Source organism: Anopheles merus, unplaced genomic scaffold, assembly GCF_017562075.2.
Source record: "Anopheles merus strain MAF unplaced genomic scaffold, AmerM5.1 LNR4000011, whole genome shotgun sequence".
Taxonomy (NCBI): domain Eukaryota; kingdom Metazoa; phylum Arthropoda; class Insecta; order Diptera; family Culicidae; genus Anopheles; species Anopheles merus.
Genome location: NW_024427591.1, coordinates 84,684 through 104,151, shown reverse-complemented (window position 1 = coordinate 104,151; position 19,468 = coordinate 84,684). Strand labels below are relative to the sequence as shown.

General features: G+C 42.1%; 2 protein-coding genes across 2 annotated transcripts; one reads left to right on the top strand and one right to left on the bottom strand.

Annotated features, from left to right (window-relative positions):
• The first annotated feature begins 891 nt into the window (after positions 1–891).
• On the top strand, positions 892–2,874 carry LOC121600910. Its single transcript, XM_041929683.1, has 3 exons — positions 892–1,764; positions 1,832–1,923; positions 1,995–2,874. The coding sequence occupies exons 1-3, from the start codon at positions 1,707–1,709 to the stop codon at positions 2,340–2,342; spliced, it is 498 nt and encodes a 165-aa protein (XP_041785617.1). The 5' UTR covers positions 892–1,706; the 3' UTR covers positions 2,343–2,874.
• On the bottom strand, positions 2,713–18,828 carry LOC121600925. The gene is made up of 4 exons (XM_041929695.1): positions 18,286–18,828; positions 18,199–18,225; positions 4,504–4,566; positions 2,713–2,748 (listed from the first exon to the last, which is right to left on the bottom strand). The coding sequence occupies exons 1-4, from the start codon at positions 18,664–18,666 to the stop codon at positions 2,713–2,715; spliced, it is 507 nt and encodes a 168-aa protein (XP_041785629.1). The 5' UTR covers positions 18,667–18,828.
• Between the last annotated feature and the right edge of the window lie 640 nt (positions 18,829–19,468).

The following is a 19,468-nucleotide window of genomic DNA, read 5'->3' as shown; positions in this document are numbered from 1 at the left end:
TGTTGCGACCCGAAAACTCGAGACAGATTTCTGCACATTAAAAAAAAGTTATTTTATTTCCATTATACACTGTGCTGCATGATGCTTAGAAGGTCGTTGAAGCATCTAACATGTTCAAATTTAAAAAAAAAATATTAGATTTGTGTTAGACGTTCTCCTACGCTTGTTTTAAATAGGCTTCTTCACCCTCAATTGGCACGGGCATCGAATGGTCTCACCAGCAGCGGCGCGAAATAAAATAAACCATCAATACACCGATAACACTTTAAATCCCAATCCAGCTTCTCCCGCATCGTCTCAAGGTCAAACACAAATTAATAAACGCTAACACCCACCATTGCCATACGTAGGACTGACTATCCTGCTATGGGGGGGGGAATCAATAAGTCACTGAAAGCCAACCCCACAAGTGGGTTGGCAGGCCTTGACCGGCATCGGTTGTTGAGCCAAACAAGAAGAGAACACCCACAAATAACAATACACAACCGCAATGCACATATGAGTATCAACGCATACACTGCAACAGCCAATCAGCTGGCTGAGGAAGGCACGGGCAGAAGCGCAAGTTAGGCAAGGTAGGGTGAGGGAGGGAGAAAAAGCGGACGAGAAAATAAATGGGCGCCAATAAATTTAAATTTTTTGATCGTTTTTTTTGCTCCGCCCAAGGTGGAATGTATAATGAGGTGTAGTTATAGCGCTTTTGGCGATCATCCCCTTGGGCTCCGATTTTGACAGATGGTTTTCCGCTTGTATATGTATTGATGGATTGTTTACGTTTTGCATAGTCAATATTTGGTGGAGATCAATTTGGGTGAATATTTTAGTTTATTAGAACACAGCCCGTGATTTAAAATGGAAATTTTCCTTCGAGAACTTGAAGCGTTTGCCAAACGCGGAAAACTAACTGTCAGTTTTCTTCGTCGATTCTTCTTCCACCTAGCTGTCAAAACGGGCTTAAGCTGGCCCTACACGCTGCATTCATGTATGCAGCTACAAATGACAGCTACAAATTTCCATTGTTCTCGATCGGTCAGCTCGTCGCTGCTCGTAACCCGATGTATGCGGGTTACGAGCGGCGACAAGTGACGTATCTTCCACCTGCTATGTTTACATTACTGTTTCAAGTGTTGAAGGGAGGGATGATCATCGAATTCAATTTTTAAATTTGAGTGAAATAAAATTTAAAATTACGTGCTTATTTAAGCTACTGATAAAATAAATACAAATTATTAAAAATATTTTTATGTAATGTTTTATTTGAGGGCAATAATAATATTGAGAATAAAATGAGGCTTAACTAAACGTATACGAAAACAAAAATGTTGCATACATTATGTGGGGATGTGTTGGTATTGTGTTTGGAGATTCCTTGGAAGTTTTCAGGCGGACATTTTCGATTAGCAGTCAACCACGCCAGCACATAACAATGTAAGGAGCTAAAACCGCCCAAAAATCGAATAAAAATGTATGTTACACCTTTTCTCATAGAATGACACACTAAATTATTGGTTGTTTTATTATTTTAGCCTATTCAAGATGAGGAAAAAGTCATTGAATTGATCAATTTGGTGAAAACTTATCCGTGCATCTGGTTAGATACTGATCGCCAGTATAAAAATAATGAAATAAGGCATCAAGCCTGGCAACAGATAGCATCCGTGCTGGAGAAGGATCCACAGTACGTTCATGCTAAATGGAGGAATTTAATGAATTCCTACCGGCGGACTAAAAAGGAGATCGCTTTGAGTCAGACAACAGGTTCCGGTGAGTAAATTTTGCTATTTTATTACTTCATATTTGTAAAGATCGTTTCTATTGTATAAATATTCAGGTTCCAGCGAGCTATTGAAGGAGGTTTGGTATGCCTACGAGCATATGTCGTTTCTACATGAAACGACAGCTCCACGTCGTACAATCAATACTGTAAGTAGACAGTGCTTATGTATCGTTTTGTGGAGGAATAAATTAATATAGCGTTTCTGTTCTCATGTCAGGCAAATCTTGAAGGAACTTCTCGGGAACCTGTTGTTATCTCGACCGCTCCTGCAACCACCGCTTCATGCAGTTCAACTGCTTCAACAACAGCCACGACAACTGCCACAACATCCTCCACTGGCTCCTCTAGTGGCATGCTAGAGGGTCGCACAGCGTCCAAAGGACGCAAAAGAAAGTTAAGTGAAACGACTCGATCAAGTCAGATTAGCGAATGCTTGACAGCCATTCAAAGCATTGTTAATACTGCTACTGCTGCTGCACCTTGCACAAAAGCCAGGGCTCTGGGCAACTTTGTAGAGTCACAAGTTGTCACCTTCGAAGACATCCAGAGTTCTGTGCTAAACTGATCAGGTCCATAACGACGGTCATGAATGATCAAATTAATCAAATTTATGCGGACAAACATGCCTCCTTGTTTATACATAAGAGTTAGGATCGGCGGAGGAGATTGCATGAAAGAGAGTTAAGCAATAATACAAGCAATGCCATAATTAGAGTGCCATAATTTGGTGGCCATCAACGCGTTGGTTGGTGTGCGTGAGAGGGCAACGGATGAAAGGTGATCGCCCGAACAGCGGGAACTTTTTCTTCCACGAACGGCAACGGCAGCGATCGGACGCGCGCGCAATCCGCCTAGTTTTAAGTTATTCGTTAAAATATATTTATATGAAGAAAAATACCGCAACGTCCAGCCCTAGATTGATCATATGATCCTGGTCACGGCACCACTCCTCGATGCATGATCATGCATATCTGTAGGTTTAAAATTTAAGTGTTAATATAGTTTAAGTGTTTGTTGGAATTTAAGAATTTTATAAATAAGTGAATTATGTATTGTTATGTATTATGTATTGTTAAGATAGTTTAAGTGTTTTTGGAATAAAGGAATTTTATGAATTACTGAATTGAGCATTGTAATTATTTTCCATGAACTGTGAAAATCCGAAATTTCTGTTTTTACTGTCCAGGAGTAACGGTCCAAAAAGGCCGTATTGCTTAAGATAATTCCTGTTTATAAAAAAAACTTATTCGTATCGTTCATAGTAATAATGACATTTATTTTGTATGTATGCCTTACATTTAATGATTGCATCGGTTTAGCATAACGATAGGAACTTTATTAGTTTCAGTTATTCTTCCTTGGTTTTTCAGATTGTATGCACACATTGAGTTAATTGCCATGTGTTGTGCAAGCGCGATCTTATGCTGGGCGCAGTACGCAGCCACAGGTACTCGGTGTTGTCTGGTAACCGACAGCATCCGACGTAGCCGAAGGGTTCGTCGGTACTTCGCGCGGCGGCAAAGCGAGAGAGATCGGCACTCTGCCATTTCGGGTGCCGTCGTAGCAGGACGTGTTTTCTACCGCGTATCGTCTTTTTATATGTGTACAATTTTTAATGGGTTAGTTTACTAAAGTTATTTTGTCTAATAAAAGCATACACCACCAAAAACACAAAACCATGTAAAGAATTCTACTATTCTTTAAAAAATAATATTAGTATATAGTTCACCACAGTTAGCTTTTAACTTGCGAGGCTTGTTCAAGTAAACGGTGCCTTTATTTATAAAGAATGCTACAAATCACAAATAAATGATTTTTATTTCCACGAAAGGAAAATATAAAACTTGTTAGAAAAAATAGGAAGCATTCATAAAGATTTCGGAATGCACACAAAAATCAAATACAAATTTGCTTTCGCTTAATACCATAATTCTAATTAGTACGTGGTGGTTTATATGCTTCCGAAAATTACATAACTCTACGAGGTTGCGGTAAATCAAATGGTAATGGATCATTAAACTTTAAATGTCGTGCTAAGTGTAATCGCATGTTTTGCAACACTCTAGACGGCCTCAACGGAACGTGTCGAAGAGGTAACATTGTAGTAGGATCAACGTTAGACTCTTGAGAGGAAGAGGATCTAGATGCCGTATTCCTTGTGGGTGCAAGAAGAGTTGTATTATAATTCCAAAGCAAGTGCCGACGTCTAAAGTTGTGTAGATGAATTGTTGCCAGAACGATTTTTTCAGCTACTTGTGGTTCTAATTCCATTGGTTTTGCTAAAACTCGCCAGACCTTTACATCAATGCCAAAACCGTTTTCTACCGTTCGACGAGCTCGCGAATGTCTGTAGTTAAAGTGGCGTTCTATTGAGTTTGCGGTGTGCATTCCAGCAAAAGGCCGGAGACAATATTCTTTCAATGCAAACGCTTGATCACCCAAAAAAAAAAATAGGGAACCTCGATCTCGTAAGGAACTTGTAAAATTTCAGGAGCGGGTATATTTAGCTCCCGGCGCTCCAGTTTCTGGTATATAGCACTGTTTGCTAACACTCCACCATCAGGAATTCGACCCTGGCAACCGACGTCAGCAAATATAAAATTTGAATTAGCATCCACTATGCCTAGCAAAACAATGCTGAAAGTGCTCTTATAGTTGAAAAACTGGCTTCCGCTATTAGCTGGTTGTTTTAAGGTGACATGTTTTCCATCAATGGCACCAATTACAAAATTCCATTGTTCCTCGAATCCTTTTGAAATCTTCAACCATTCTGTAGCAGTAGACGGCAACTGTAAAGAAAAGTTATTTGAAAAAAATATTATTAAACCACGTTTTGTTCTTCTTCTTCTATTTGGCGTAACGTCCTACGCGGACATGCCGGCCTATATACAGGCTTTCGGGACTTAATTCATTATCACGTAGTAGGATAGTCAATCCTAGCTTCGGGGGGACGGTCCGTTCTAGGTTTGAACCCATGGCGGGTATGTTATTGAGTTCTTCGAGTTGACGACTGTACCAGGACCGCCCCGTTTTGTTATAATCATTACAATCACTCATACATATTCGCGGATATTATTGAATACGTTTGTAGCGGTGGCTTACGTCCCGACACTCATTTTCGTGACTTACTAGATAGTTGCTTTAAATTGTTGCTATACCGCGACATTGGAAAAACGGGCACGAGAAATGTGTTGTCTTCCCTAGAATTTCTTGTGAGCACCGTACATTCCCGCTACGAACAGATTCAATGATACTAGCCATTATCACTGTTATAAACTATGTATTAAAACGATTAAATCTCTCTGTTTGTATGAAAACCTAAAACATTAGTGTTAAGTTCCTTTCTTTCATTTATTTCGCACACAGAGAGGTACACGCGTTCTTATATAAACGACACATGAACTTATACCATAAAACTTAGACGTTATTCTAACTTTTAAAATACAAAAACAAAACATTCCCGCCGTTCCCTTCACGTGTGATTTCTGCTTTTGCCAGTTGTCAAATGCCGGGGTATTCGCCGGCCAACCCCGTTGACCGCGCAAACGATGACCCGAATGGATTGCACAAACACATTGACCCAGTGGCGGATTAAGGGTATCGGGGGCCCTAGTCGGAAAGACGAGTTGAGGCCCCTGTTTCACAGGCTCTAAAAATTTTGCTGAACGGGGGGTGGGGGGGGGGGGGCAAATGATTCGCCAGCCTTGGGGCCCCAACGGCCATCCTTCCGGGGGGGCTTGTCGCTAGTACTCTGTCTATACGGCATACTATAGAATGGCGATCTACGGGGCCCCTAAATCGGCGGGGCCCCAGGCGACCGCCTAGTCCGCCTAGCGTTAGATCCGCCACTGCATTGACCAATGACCGCTTACGCGTCAATGCACATTGGGCAAACGCCTGTATAAAAATCGAAAAACCAACTTTTTCGCAAGTTTACATCATACACATTTTCTTAAAAGAGATACTTAAACTTAGTTGAAACCAAAAAAAAACGTTTTTATCGAAAACTTTTCGAGCTATAGGCCATCCAAGTACAAACTTTGTATTTTTTGTCCCAAATTTGAGCTATTTTTCCACCGAACATAAACCATAATATTTTAGTAAATAATGGCTAGATTTTGATAATCAATGTGTCGTGGGAAACGTTTCTGTCGTACTTTGATGTTATGTCTAAATATTTTGCAAAAAGTTGTTTTTAAAGTTCATAAATGATTGAAAACCAAACATCACTGCTGAATTTTTGGATATTTTTATTTTGGAGAGTGATTTTTTGTTTGATTCGACTCGATTTCACTCGTGAATCATATATCATAGGAAAGAGCAACATTTTTCCTACGTTTTGTCGTTAAAATTAGCTGCGACCATCTGCGACCCCGAAAATTATTAGACTTGTTCTTTAAAATAGCGCAAGCGATTTTGACATGTATTGTTGTAGGAGCCATACACCACCAGTATCCAACTACCTGTCATAAACGGGTATTTGAAACAAACAGCCAAAAAACAAAGCTGAAGAGAGAAAAAACTGTTTAAAAAGGTCGTAAGATAGGAATCAGCTCTTTTCAAAATCAACCATGAAAAACTAGACTTTTTTAGCGCGTAATACTTTAAAAATTCATTTTCAATAAGAAACTTTTTCCACCTTCGTTTTAATTCCTAACAATTATTGTCGATGCTGTTAACTGATACGCAATAATGCAATGTTGTGAGCGATAATTATTAAGTTCTTCGCTGTATTGATGATTTTAGTATAGGACTGCCCTGTATAGTAAGAGCAATTGTATTAAATGAAGAAAAACTGCAATAGCACGAGGAATTGATTTTCATCCCGGCGTTTGTAAGGCCGTTGCCCACTGTGCAATGGTGAGTTACCAGTAGCAAACCATCTCGTCCACGTTAGCCTACAACATTAATGCCCATAAAGGGATATGCAGTTATGTTAGCAATAATAGTAGAAACATCCAATCCAGACTGATAAAATTTAAAATGAAAGTTATCCAGCACATTGAAACGAACATTGGGAAAATTAACTGTGCTATAAGACAAAGTTCGTTCCTATTTTTATGGTTAGTTAGTAAAAAAAAAGATTGTCCTGTGAACCTTACGTTTAACTGAGTTTTGTATTTTTAGTAGGGTACAATCTCAATGTGCAATAGTTTTTATATTCAAAAACGTTTTGACATAAATCAGTTTTGCGGTGAGAATGGCATCAACCATATTCGTACTGCTCCATACCATCCGCAGTCGAATGGCCAAGCTGAACGTTTCGTGGATTCCCTCAAACGCGGCCTTAAGAAGATAGGTAACGGGGAATCACCAACATTACAGCATCTACAGACGTTTCTTTCAGTGTACCGATCAACACCCAACCGGAATACACCTAAGGGAACATCTCCAGCCGAAGCGTTTTTAAAAAGAACGATGCGCACTACTTTGGATCTGTTGAGGAAACCATTCCCTCCAACTGCAGCCGTTAATCACAAACAAAATGAACAATTTAACAAACGGCATGGAGCGGTCAAGCGTTCATTTGTGGAGAATGACTTGGTGTATGTTGAACAACACGTACACAACAAAAAGTCGTGGGTTCCTGGTCGAGTCATTGAACCAAAAGGATCCGTTAACTATGTCGTGTCGCTTGACTTGCATGGAAGACAGAAGCTGGTTAGATCGCATGTCAACCAAATGCGTTCTCGCTATGGTTCCGAAACCCCTGGGCAAGAACAACAACAACTTCCATGGGAAGTTTTATTAGAAGAAGTTGGTACTACTGCTGCAGTGAAACCAGCCGGCAATCATGTTGCTGTTAGTTTGAACTCTACGATGCCAGCTGATGTTCCTGTTTTTGAAAATCCGCCAACCGATTTTAACCCGCCAACAACCAATGAACAAGCATCTGCATCAGCGTCGGAATCCATTGCATCCGAATCCGTCACAGCCGAATCTATCGCATCTGAATCCGTCGCATCCGAATCCATCGGAAGCTTACTACGTCGTTCCGTACGAACACCGAGAATCCCTCGATGGCTCTCATCATACGACCTTTATTAAAAAGGGGGAGATGTAGTAGGCTATGACTACGAAACAGTGCATTTTGCCTCAGGAGAATTTCGTTTCCTAGGCATAGTAGCCTATGCCTTCTTTAGTAATAAATCAGTTCATAGTTAACCACCAAACGAGCAAGTTGGTTTTTATTTGCTCTCCATTTGAACTGTAACAATTTCCGTCAATATAATTTTAATACTATGAATTTAGTCATTTCTAGCATAATCATACGCCAAAAAATTAAATAATTAAGCTGTTTGCGTGTTCACAAGGTTTTAATGTTGCACCCATTTGTTTTACATCGAACATGGTCAGGGCTGTGTGGATTGATGGACAAACTATTCATAGACTTAACAATAGAAAAAGCACTATTCATTCTTTAAAAAAATATATAATACAGGGTTTGTTGGTAACTACGGCAACGCAAACAACAAGCTGTTGTGTAAAACGCAACATGGTTGCGGCAAATAGTTTAGTGCTCTATAAAAATCTGACACAGCCCACGCGCAGACTATATAGATTAAAGTATTAACACTCGTTTACCCCATTCTTTTCGACACATGTAAGCTAAGCTAGTTTTTAACGTATAAGTGACAAGGGCCTGACGTACGCCTTCGGCTATCTTTAGAGCTGCCCTTAAACGAAGGGCTCTGTATCGTTATCTTCGTTTCTCTTCATCAACTCACCGACCTAGACGGATGCAGTGCGTGCTCGTCCTAAGTACACTAAAAGTTAGCGTTGAATGATTTGCCAAAACGGCTTATAATGTGCCTGCCTTATAATATATATCTAGATTTTACTTGGCCATGGCATTCAAAATCGTCACCCCGAACTCAATCACACCAAACTTACAACACGCTCAGCCACCGCCACGTGCACACCCACACTGCAGTAACAGTCAGCAATGTCACAGTTGTCAGCAATAATCGACCGAACCAGCCAGCCGACGACTAGCCAAGTTGTCAGCAATTAGTTCAGATCTAGTTTAGGACTCCATGAGTAAGGAATACAGTTTTTTTTTTTTGAAAACTAGTTTTCTCGCTGGTGTCATTAATTATTTTGTTCTTTCAATTACAAACTGATTGAACCCGGATGACAATTTCAGCACGAAAAATCGGGTTGACACTTGATGCAAGTCGCTTTCCGTTCCGCTTTTCAGACGAAAGCGATCTCACTATGAGCAGCGTGCTGTGAGAAAAAAAGGAAGGGGAAAATCAGTGCAATCATCGTCATGGTAGTCATGGCGAAAAAAAGGTATTCCCCTCTTTCGCTTTTTCCACCGTTACATCCCTAGTACACTCTGACTCTTCCTTTCTATTTAGTTTATCTGTTGACTTGTTGTACTGCCATGGTTGGATTTGATCCGCAGTACATCAAGTCAGAACAGCTCTATTAAACATGTAAACCAGGTATGTCAAACTGGCGGCCCGCGGGCCGCATGCGGCCCTCGTCGATTCTGAATGTGGCCCACGAGAATATTTTGAGAATTACTAAAAGCACTGCAAGCCAAAAATCTGTTTTTACTATTTGTCGAAGTGTATTACATTTTCCAGTTAGAATGACTATGACCAACGTCACATGCCAGGTGAGGGTGGATGGAAAACTCTCAGGACCTTTTGCTACCACCAAAGGTCTGCGCCAGGGGGACGGGCTTGCCTGTCTCCTATTCAACTTGGCGCTAGAGAGGGCCATCCGCGACTCGAGGGTGGAGACTACGGGAACCATCTTCTATAAGTCAACCCAGATCCTGGCATACGCTGATGATATAGACATCATTGGTCTGCGGCTCTCCTATGTAGCAGAAGCCTACCAAGGGATTGAGCAGGCGGCAGAGAGCCTCGGATTGCAGATAAACGAGGCAAAGACCAAACTGATGGTGGCAACATCAGCGGACCTACCAATAAATAATCCGAATCTACGTAGGCGTGACGTACAGATAGGTGAACGCACTTTTGAAGTCGTCCCACAATTCACCTATCTTGGGTCAAAGGTCAGCAACGACAACAGCATGGATGCTGAGTTGCGCGCAAGGATGCTGGCTGCCAACCGGTCATTCTACAGCCTGAAAAAGCAGTTTACCTCAAAGAACCTGTCGCGACGGACGAAGCTGGGACTATATAGTACCTATATAGTACCAGTACTCACATACGCCTCTGAGACATGGACACTGTCCAAATCTGACGAAACCCTCTTAGCCGCGTTCGAGAGGAAGATGCTCAGAAAGATACTTGGCCCCGTATGTGTGGAAGGCCAATGGAGGAGCCGCTATAATGACGAGCTATACGAGATGTACGGCGACCTCACTGTCGTACAGCGTATAAAGCTCGCCAGGCTCCGGTGGGCTGGCCATGTTATACGCATGGAAACGGACGACCCAGCCCGTAAAGTCTTTTTAGGCCGTCCACAAGGACAGAGGAGGCGTGGTAGGCCCAAATTGAGGTGGCAAGATGGCGTGGAGACGTCCGCCATTAAGGCCGGGATAACGGACTGGCAGACGAAGGCGCGAGACCGTGAGCGGTTTCGGACACTCCTGAGGCAGGCCAAGACCGCAAAGCCGTTGTAGTGCCGGATAAGTAAGTAAGTATTACATTTTCCAGAGAAGAACAATCCTTTTGTTGGTATATTTTTCGAAACTAACATGAATGTACCCATAACATCTCATAAACTTATTCTATACAATCGTACAGAACAATCGAGACCCTTAACAAACATTGAATCGAATGCAAACTCAGTCGTATTATGTTTTGATGAAATTCTGAATATTAGGATAATTTTGTGCACACTCAATTGCACATTCTGTATGGAAAAATAGATTTGTGTCAACTGTCTACAAACGAAAAAGGAATGAAAATAACTTGATATACACACTACCAAACTTTGCAACAACTAGTGATGGATTGTCAGAATTGCATCCACGGCTCAAAACCGTTTCCGATCTTAGCTATTCCGACTCCGGCCAAATCAAACCAACAGTTCTGTTCGTTGCCGTCCGAAGCCTATAGAGCCGTTTAAAGCCATTCGGAACCGTTGGAGTCATCGGTTGTCGCACAGAGCGGCTAATCTGCAGTGAGAAATCGATTCATTCGGCTCCGAATTTCTCTGAACGGATTTGCACGGCGCCGACCTCAGAATGTTACATCTTTGATGTTCGATTGGAGCCACAACTGTTTTTTTTTCATAATCATGCCACAATAAATGTTAATAAAAATTATTGTAGCCAAGTTGTAATTATTTGTACCCCACGTTCTGCAAGACGAATTAATGTACTTTCCAACCTCCCCGAAAATTAAAACCAAAATGATATGATTACACTTAAGCCTAAAGGATTGAGATTGAGTGTTGTGTCTTTGGCTTGCATCAGGTACTTTATTCAAACACTGATATAACAGTACACATAATAAATATAAACTCACAAGCACAATACACACTAAAATACTCGGCCGCGTGCCAGCCGTACCGTGCCCTGCCGGGAGTCCTGCTCGACCGGCTGCTCGCAACACTTGCTTGTCCGAGCGCACCACACACACTAAGCGGCCCGCGCTTAGTGTGCGTGACACACTGTCGTCCCCTGGACATTGACCAGTGGTAGCACAACTACCACGGCAAGTCCAGGGGTCGGCACGGCTGCCCACAACATTACTTACTTACTTATCCGGCACTACAACCGCTTTGCGGTCTTGGCCTGCCTCAGGAGTGTCCGAAACCGCTCACGGTCTCGCGCCTTCGTCTGCCAGTCCGTTATCCCGGCCTTAATGGCGGACGCCTCCACGCCATCTTGCCACCTCAATTTGGGCCTACCACGCCTCCTCTGTCCTTGTGGACGGCCTAAAAAGACTTTACGGGCTGGGTCGTCCGTTTCCATGCGTATAACATGGCCAGCCCACCGGAGCCTGGCGAGCTTTATACGCTGTACGACAGTGAGGTCGCCGTACATCTCGTATAGCTCGTCATTATAGCGGCTCCTCCATTGTCCTTCCACACATACGGGGCCAAGTATCCTTCTGAGCATCTTCCTCTCGAACGCGGCTAAGAGGGTTTCGTCAGATTTGGACAGTGTCCATGTCTCAGAGGCGTATGTGAGTACTGGTACTATATAGGTACTATATAGTCCCAGCTTCGTCCGTCGCGACAGGTTCTTTGAGGTAAACTGCTTTTTCAGGCTGTAGAATGACCGGTTGGCAGCCAGCATCCTTGCGCGCAACTCAGCTTCCATGCTGTTGTTGTTGCTGACCTTTGACCCAAGATAGGTGAATTGTGGGACGACTTCAAAAGTGCGTTCACCTATCTGTACGTCACACCTACGTAGATTCGGATTATTTATTGGTAGGTCCGCTGATGTTGCCACCATCAGTTTGGTCTTTGCCTCGTTTATCTGCAATCCGAGGCTCTCTGCCGCCTGCTCAATCCCTTGGTAGGCTTCTGCTACATAGGAGAGCCGCAGACCAATGATGTCTATATCATCAGCGTATGCCAGGATCTGGGTTGACTTATAGAAGATGGTTCCCGTAGTCTCCACCCTCGAGTCGCGGATGGCCCTCTCTAGCGCCAAGTTGAATAGGAGACAGGCAAGCCCGTCCCCCTGGCGCAGACCTTTGGTGGTAGCAAAAGGTCCTGAGAGTTTTCCATCCACCCTCACCTGGCATGTGACGTTGGTCATAGTCATTCTAACTAGCCTTATCAGTTTGGCCGGGATTCCAAATGAGCTCATAGCGTCGTACAGTTTTACCCTGGCTATGCTATCGTATGCGGCTTTGAAGTCTATGAAGAGATGGTATGTGTCGTTTTTGTATTCAGCCATCTTCTCCAAGATCTGCCGCATGGTGAAGATCTGATCAGTGGTTGATTTTCCGTTTCGGAATCCTCTTTGATAGTTTCCTACTATCTCTTCGACGTGCGGGACAAGGCGATCCTGAAGGATCAGGGAGAATATTTTATAGGCGGTATTCAACACCGTAATACCCCTGTAGTTGTTGCAGTCCAACCTGTCTCCCTTCTTGTATACGGGGTAGATGATGCCGAGATTCCAATCACAAAGCATCGATTCGCTATCCCACACCTCAGTAACAATTTGATGAATCTCGTTTTCTAGTCGTGCACCTCCATTCTTGACCAGTTCAGCTGCAATTCCGTCGGTTCCGGGTGCCTTGTTATTTTTCAGCCGACGGATAGCCTTTCGTGTTTCTTCTATGCTAGGTGGCAGTAGCATGACACTATCTGCTAGTGGCGCTTCTAGCTGTTCGTTTAACTGGTCGTTGAGTAATTCATCAAAGTACTGAGCCCACCGCGAGAGGACCTCTGGCTGGTTACTAACCAGATCTCCATCCTTGTTGCGACAGCAGGTTACCTTAGGTACCACGTTGTTTCGGTGACCTGCTATCGCTTGGTAAAACTTTCGTGTCGGTCCGTACGCCTCTCTGGTTTGCTCGAGTTCCCGCATGTTTTGCTCTTCCAAAGCATGCTTCTTAGAGCGGTGAACTCGTTTCTCTTCGCGTCTGAGCCGTGAATATTCCTCTGCGCATGCCCGCGTTCTATGCCGTTGCTGCATTGCTCGGTATGCAGTATTCTTACGTTCGGTCACTTGTCTGCATTCATCGTCGAACCAGCCAGATTTGGTGTTGCCACGACGTGGTGGGAGTATATTTCTTGCACAGTTTATTATTTTTGTTTTTAGAGCGTTCCACCTCTCGCTCGTAGTTTCATATCTGTTTTCTGGTAGTAGAGACTCGTCTAAAGCGGCTTTGAATTCCTGTTGGACAGTAATGTCCCTTAGAGAGTCCGTGTTGAGCCGAGGCTGCGTGTTTTCTCCGCCCCCATTGGTGCGGGGGCGGGCGATTCTACAACGTATCACTAAGCCAACCAAGTAGTGATCGGAATCGATATTGGCTCCTCGATAAGTTCTGACGTTTAACAGGCTCGACTGTCGTCGGCGGCTTATTAACACGTGGTCGATCTGGTTGAAGGATTCGCCATCCGGGTGCGCCCACGTCATTTTGTGGATGTCCCTCCGCGCAAATTTGGTACTTCCTACAACCAGATTGTTCGCTGCGGCGAACTGGACCAATCTACTACCATTATCGTTACTGTGCTCATGCAGACTGTGACAGCCAGTGTATTGGCGGTACATTGGCTCCCTACCGACTTTTGCGTTGAAGTCCCCCAGGATGATTTTGAGGTCATGCCTGGGGCACGCATCTATAGTTCTAGCGAGGCGGCCGTAAAAAAGGTCCTTCTCCTCTTCCTCTTTATCTTCGGTAGGGGCGTGAACGTTTATGAGGCTTATATTAAAAAATTTGCCTCGCATGCGCAGGGTGCATAGCCTATCGTTTATAGCCTTGAAATCTATGATTACGGATTTCAGCCGGGGACCTACGGCGAAACCCGTTCCGAGCACGTGGTGGCGGTCGTGGCAGCTGTAGTAAATATCGTAGCATTGCTTACCACGCCTGTTGTGCACACCGTTCCCTAGCCACCGAATCTCTTGTAGAGCTACGAGGTCCATGCTCAATGTGGCTAGGGCGTCATCAAGTTGTTTCAAGGCTCCGGCTTTGCTAAGAGTGCGTACGTTCCATGAGCCCATTTTAATCGTTGTCCGGGGGCATTGCGTTGGGTCGGTATCGTTAAGTCCGTTTCGTATCCTTCTGATGCTTTCTGTAGTCAGTTGTTCCATGGGACTGGGTGACTGGCCCTGCGCCCACGTGGCCGTTTTATTTAGCGTCGGGTTGCCCCCCCGACGTTCAGGCACCCAGTTTCCCGGGATACCCACCCCCCTCCTGGTTCGCCATATGCCACCATCCGCCCAAGGGGTTGGATCTAGCCCGTGTACCCAAGCTAGGATATATGAAGGCACATGTTACCACTCTGCACGACGAGGACGTGTCGGAATAGGAGTTGGATGGGAGAGCCTATGTTATCCCTCGGAGGGCTTCGGATCCCATCCCATTGCAGAGCTACATTAAGGATTAAAATAACCGAAATGCCGAAGCCTTGCAATACAAAGCTTATTAATAGATTAGCTCACACGGTCCATGCTTCAATTCGCGAATCATCTCCCTTCAAGTGTCAAAAAAAGGTTTGCCGATCTTTATAGGATCACAACACACCACGAATCTTCGTCAGACAAAATTATCGTAATTTAAACAAAAATATTCGTAAAATACGGGTTCTTGTTATAAGAAATGCATATACCACCAGAACACTTGGAACTTGGAATAATGTTTAAACTCGTTTTATTACAATTTTTCTCTTGATCTGTCAAAAAATTGCGGGCAAATATTTTTGTTATTCATCCAGCGATGGATAGTTCGGATTGCTTGAAAAAGATTTGCAACAGGCTGCTAGATTCACCCTACCTCAGTGAAACAGTGGGGTTGAGCGATATTTTCTAAGAGAACTGCCGTGTCGAGAACGCGACTAATGAAAAATATCCTATTTTAATAATAAGGATAAAAGAAATTGCATGTGACTTTAAAAGTATATTAAACTTTTTTTAAGATAAAAGAGCACAATGAAAAATAACATCACAAAATTCGTAAATGAGAAACGATTCCAGATTTGAAGCGAGGAGTCCAAAAAGTCAATTTGTTTAACAATAATGTTTTAAAACAATATTTTATACAAATATTTAGGTATATTTTTTATTCTTAAATTTGCGGCCCGCGAATCATTGAAAATCTGTATATGCGGCCCTATGATGAAATGAGTTTGACACAGCTGATGTAAACCATTGAAGGCTTCGAAATCTAGGACTTTTAAAAGGCACTAGTAGACACATCCAAACTTGGAGAAGAAATAGATCAACGTACCAGTGAAATTATTTACGATGATATCGTGTTACCTTGGATGATTGCATGGAGTTGGAGAAACATCAATGGATGATGACGAGCAAAGGATGGAGAGTGCAAGCAATTAATTTGTGTTTCGTGAATTGTGGAAACTTAATTTGATTCTTTTTGAATGGAAGCTACTGATTTAGGATCCAGACAAAGAAAGGACAGACAAAGAAAAAGGATTTGGAGAAAAATGTTGAAAACAAAATGTATAAATATTCCAAGTACAAATAATGACTGAAGCAATTCCAATGTTACTTGTAGTGGAAAAGGAGTGTACGCTCTCTAAGCATGGATGAATTTACAATAATGGCTAGTCGGCTCTGTCACTCAATTTACACTACAAACCATTAAAAGCAAGTAATTTTATTTAGCTTTTATAGGGTTCTTTGTCGCGTGTAATTTTCAAGCTTATTAGCCAGGCCTTTAGACTTTAGGCATTTCTGTGATTCATAGGAATGTTTTAGAATTGTGCACGCAGGTCAAAACTACAAAATACATCTCGAATCAATACAATTATACTATTTTTTAAGTAATTGATTAGATGTGTATTTTCCTCAGTTTTAATGTGTTCCATCGTATTGTTTAAGTGTCGAACATCTGCGTCGGCCAGGGCCCCCAAAAATGCAACATACTCCCCGCTCACAAGTAAAATTGCTACTCAATCTTTGATTATGACATCTGATACAATCCCTTGCTACACGCTTCAATCAAGCCTCTAATTTCGTGTGAGTCACACACAATCCAAAATAATGCCTTTTGTGGACCATTATTTTCCGTTTTAAATTCGACTCAATGCGGTATTTCTGGGTGTTCCTAGATAGGTTTTAGGCTCTCTAGGTATTTTTAAACCATGTTCCATCCAATCCAATATTCGTCTTGATTTTCAACGTTAACGGTCAATGGTCATCGCACAATTGGGTATCTTCTTCATCGTCAAACGCTGCTTCATTTGTTGTTGATGCCTGTGACGGAGAAAGAATCACCCTCTACAATTTAAAAACTTTTTCTTACATGGACAACAGTACTCTGTTGGGTATTTTACGCTTACCTAGAGGCTGTAAATCAACTATTAGTAAGGGAGGATGTTCTTCATCTTCCCATGTTTGCCCTCACGATTTCTTCTAAGCATCGTGTGCCTGATACAACATTTCACTATATTTTAACTGATTTGGGATAATTGATATGCTCTTTCAAGAAAAGAATCGAGAAATGTAGCCCGCGGACAATTATTGCACGTTTTAAAATGTAAACAATTCGTAGATGATCCACTGTTCTCCTCAAACCACAACACAATGGCGGCTCGATGTGGGGAAGATATTTTTACTCACTCCACAATCCGACCTCATCATGATTTCATCATGTGAGCGGCTGTTGCCCGATCATCTCATTAAAACAATCATCGGCGATAGATTTGCTCACCATACAAACAAAATCATCTCACCTCAGCGAGGGGAAAAAACAAGCTTGCTCAGTACGCAAGAGGAAACGATGATAGCCTCTCAGTATGGGTTGAAGCAGCTGTCATTGAGCTCGCCATAGTGAGAGTAGGCTGGATTGTCATTTGGGAACTGATACAAACTGACTGTCTATTGTTTTGAATTACAAACCAAGGATAATGTATTTAGAAGGTTGATTTTTATCGCTTTTGCTGGGCGACATTGTGGGGGACATCTGTCACTCTCTGCATACAAATTTCATTACCCCGCACCAGCCCTCCCCGATTTTTATACCGGAGCCCCCGGAAGAGAAATGTCAAGTCGAGAAATGTCATTTTGCTCTGAACAACTTCACCTTGTCATTTATAACACCTTGTTACAAACTGATGATGGTTATGGATCGAAATAAGTTAAAATAATAAATTCAGTAGGCGACAAATCATATATAAGCACATTTGGGATGTTGAAATAAGAAAATGCAATTATGTAGGCTTATTATATTGATACCAAGTAGACGTCCAGTTTACATGCTGTAGAAAGAGGCCAACTTAAAGTAAACGCTAAAATACTGTGATATATCACTTTGTTTCAAAATGAACAGTCGCCTGTTCGTTGGCCTTAACAAGCATAGCAATCAGATTTATTTGATGTATTTGATAAACTGATCAGATATAATAAAAATTAATTAAATTAATGGGTGTTCTTGTGTGGCTTATTTAGAATTAGTTATTAATTTATTTTGTTAGCACTGACGCAATAAAAGGCCCATTTATTATTATTATTATTATTACCAAAAGTAATATTCTGTACCTGTGGTTGCGTTAGTCACATGACCTGATTAGTTGTAAATTGCAATAAGTTTATTTGTTAAATAGTATAACAGCAGTTTTTAGGCATATATTGGTTTTAGAAAAATAGACTATAATAACATGAGCACCAGAAAACGAAACCAAACTTAAAATTACTATATATATACAAACAGCTTTGATAAAGTGGTCATCTTATAAGTAAGAAGAGAGTATTAGTATGGAACTGTTGCCATATTAAATCAGTGAAATAATACCTTAACGTATTCCTTCAACTCATTTATTATGTGTGTACAGACATCACGCACAATAAGGGATACGGAACTGCTAGAAACCTAAAACAAATGGTAATATTATTATCATTTTATATCGTTCAAATATTGCATAAAACTTACCCTAAACAAAAAAGCAAGAGATTCATATGAGTCTCCCGAAGCTAAAAAGCGAAGCCCGATGCATAATCGTTGCTTCGGGCAGATCGAAGGTCGCATCGTTGTATCTTGACGCTCAATTTTTGGACCAATCCGATTTAAAAGATAGTAAAATTCTTCGCGATTCACACGTAGAAAACTTTCTAGCCGGTTGTTTGGTCCTTCGCCATCTATCGCCCTAAACAGCCGGGTCCAATCGCTTTCCCTCTCCAGAAATAGATCGGTCATCCAGCAGTGCCGTGCATTTTCCTCTTGCTGCAGTTCTTCGTCTTCCTCTTCTATGAGTATCAACATAAGAGTAGCCACTTCAGCCGCTAAAGTTGGAAGAAGTTGATTTATTTCCATTTTTCCACTGTAATAAAAAGAAACTTTGTGTATCACGGCAAAATCACTACCGGAGTGATCTCCGCATAATATAAACACAACCTTCTTCTTCTTCTTCTTCTTCTTCTTCTTCGGTGAGTGAGGATGTATTCCCCTACATGTGACGTTTCAAATGTATTCAAGGTTTTACCCACTCTATATTTTAACCTGACAGTTGTCATTTGGTTTTTTATGTTTTTTTGTTTTTTTTTTCTTGCCTTCATTTTTGTCTTTCTATGCTATTTTGTTTGTATTTTTTAAATTTCTTTTTGATTTTCCTTCATGAATTTGGTAATTTTTTTAATTTCATATCCTGATTTTTGTTTCCATCTTTCTTTTAATCTATCAAATGTTATGTCTCCTCTATTTGTTTCGTATGTTTTGCAGTTAAAAACCATATGCCGCCCTGTATTTTGTGTTTGGCATATTTGGCACACTCCTGATTCTACTAATTTCATTTTGGCCAGCCAAAATGGTGACAGGTCGTGTCTTGTTAACAATTTGTTTATTGTTCTCACTTCTTCCGGGTTTATGTCAATATCTTTTTCCCACGGTATCATTTCAATTTTTTTTTGAAATGCCTGTGTTGTGGGCAGCCGTGCCGACCCCTGGACTTGCCGTGGCAGTTGCGCTGCCACCGGTCAACGTCCAGGAGGACGACAGTGTGTCACACACACTGTCGCACACACTAAGCAGCGCAAGGCTTAGTGTGTGCCGAGCGCACAGTTAGAGTGTGTTAGCGAGCCGATCGAGCAGGAGCTCTCGGCAGGGGCGCTCGGTGCGG

Bases quoted from the DNA above. Each gene is read 5' to 3' on its own strand.
- LOC121600925 (XM_041929695.1), bottom strand. From the start codon at position 18,666: ATGGAAATAAATCAACTTCTTCCAACTTTAGCGGCTGAAGTGGCTACT. The intron at 18,226-18,285 runs GTAAGTTTTATG...CATTTGTTTTAG, and splicing joins CTCTTGCTTTTTTGTTTAGG to GTTTCTAGCAGTTCCGTATC. The intron at 2,749-4,503 runs GTAATTGGTGCC...TTAAACCTACAG, and splicing joins TCGAGGAACAATGGAATTTT to ATATGCATGATCATGCATCG.
- LOC121600910 (XM_041929683.1), top strand. From the start codon at position 1,707: ATGAATTCCTACCGGCGGACTAAAAAGGAGATCGCTTTGAGTCAGACA. The intron at 1,765-1,831 runs GTGAGTAAATTT...ATAAATATTCAG, and splicing joins GAGTCAGACAACAGGTTCCG to GTTCCAGCGAGCTATTGAAG. The intron at 1,924-1,994 runs GTAAGTAGACAG...TTCTCATGTCAG, and splicing joins CACGTCGTACAATCAATACT to GCAAATCTTGAAGGAACTTC.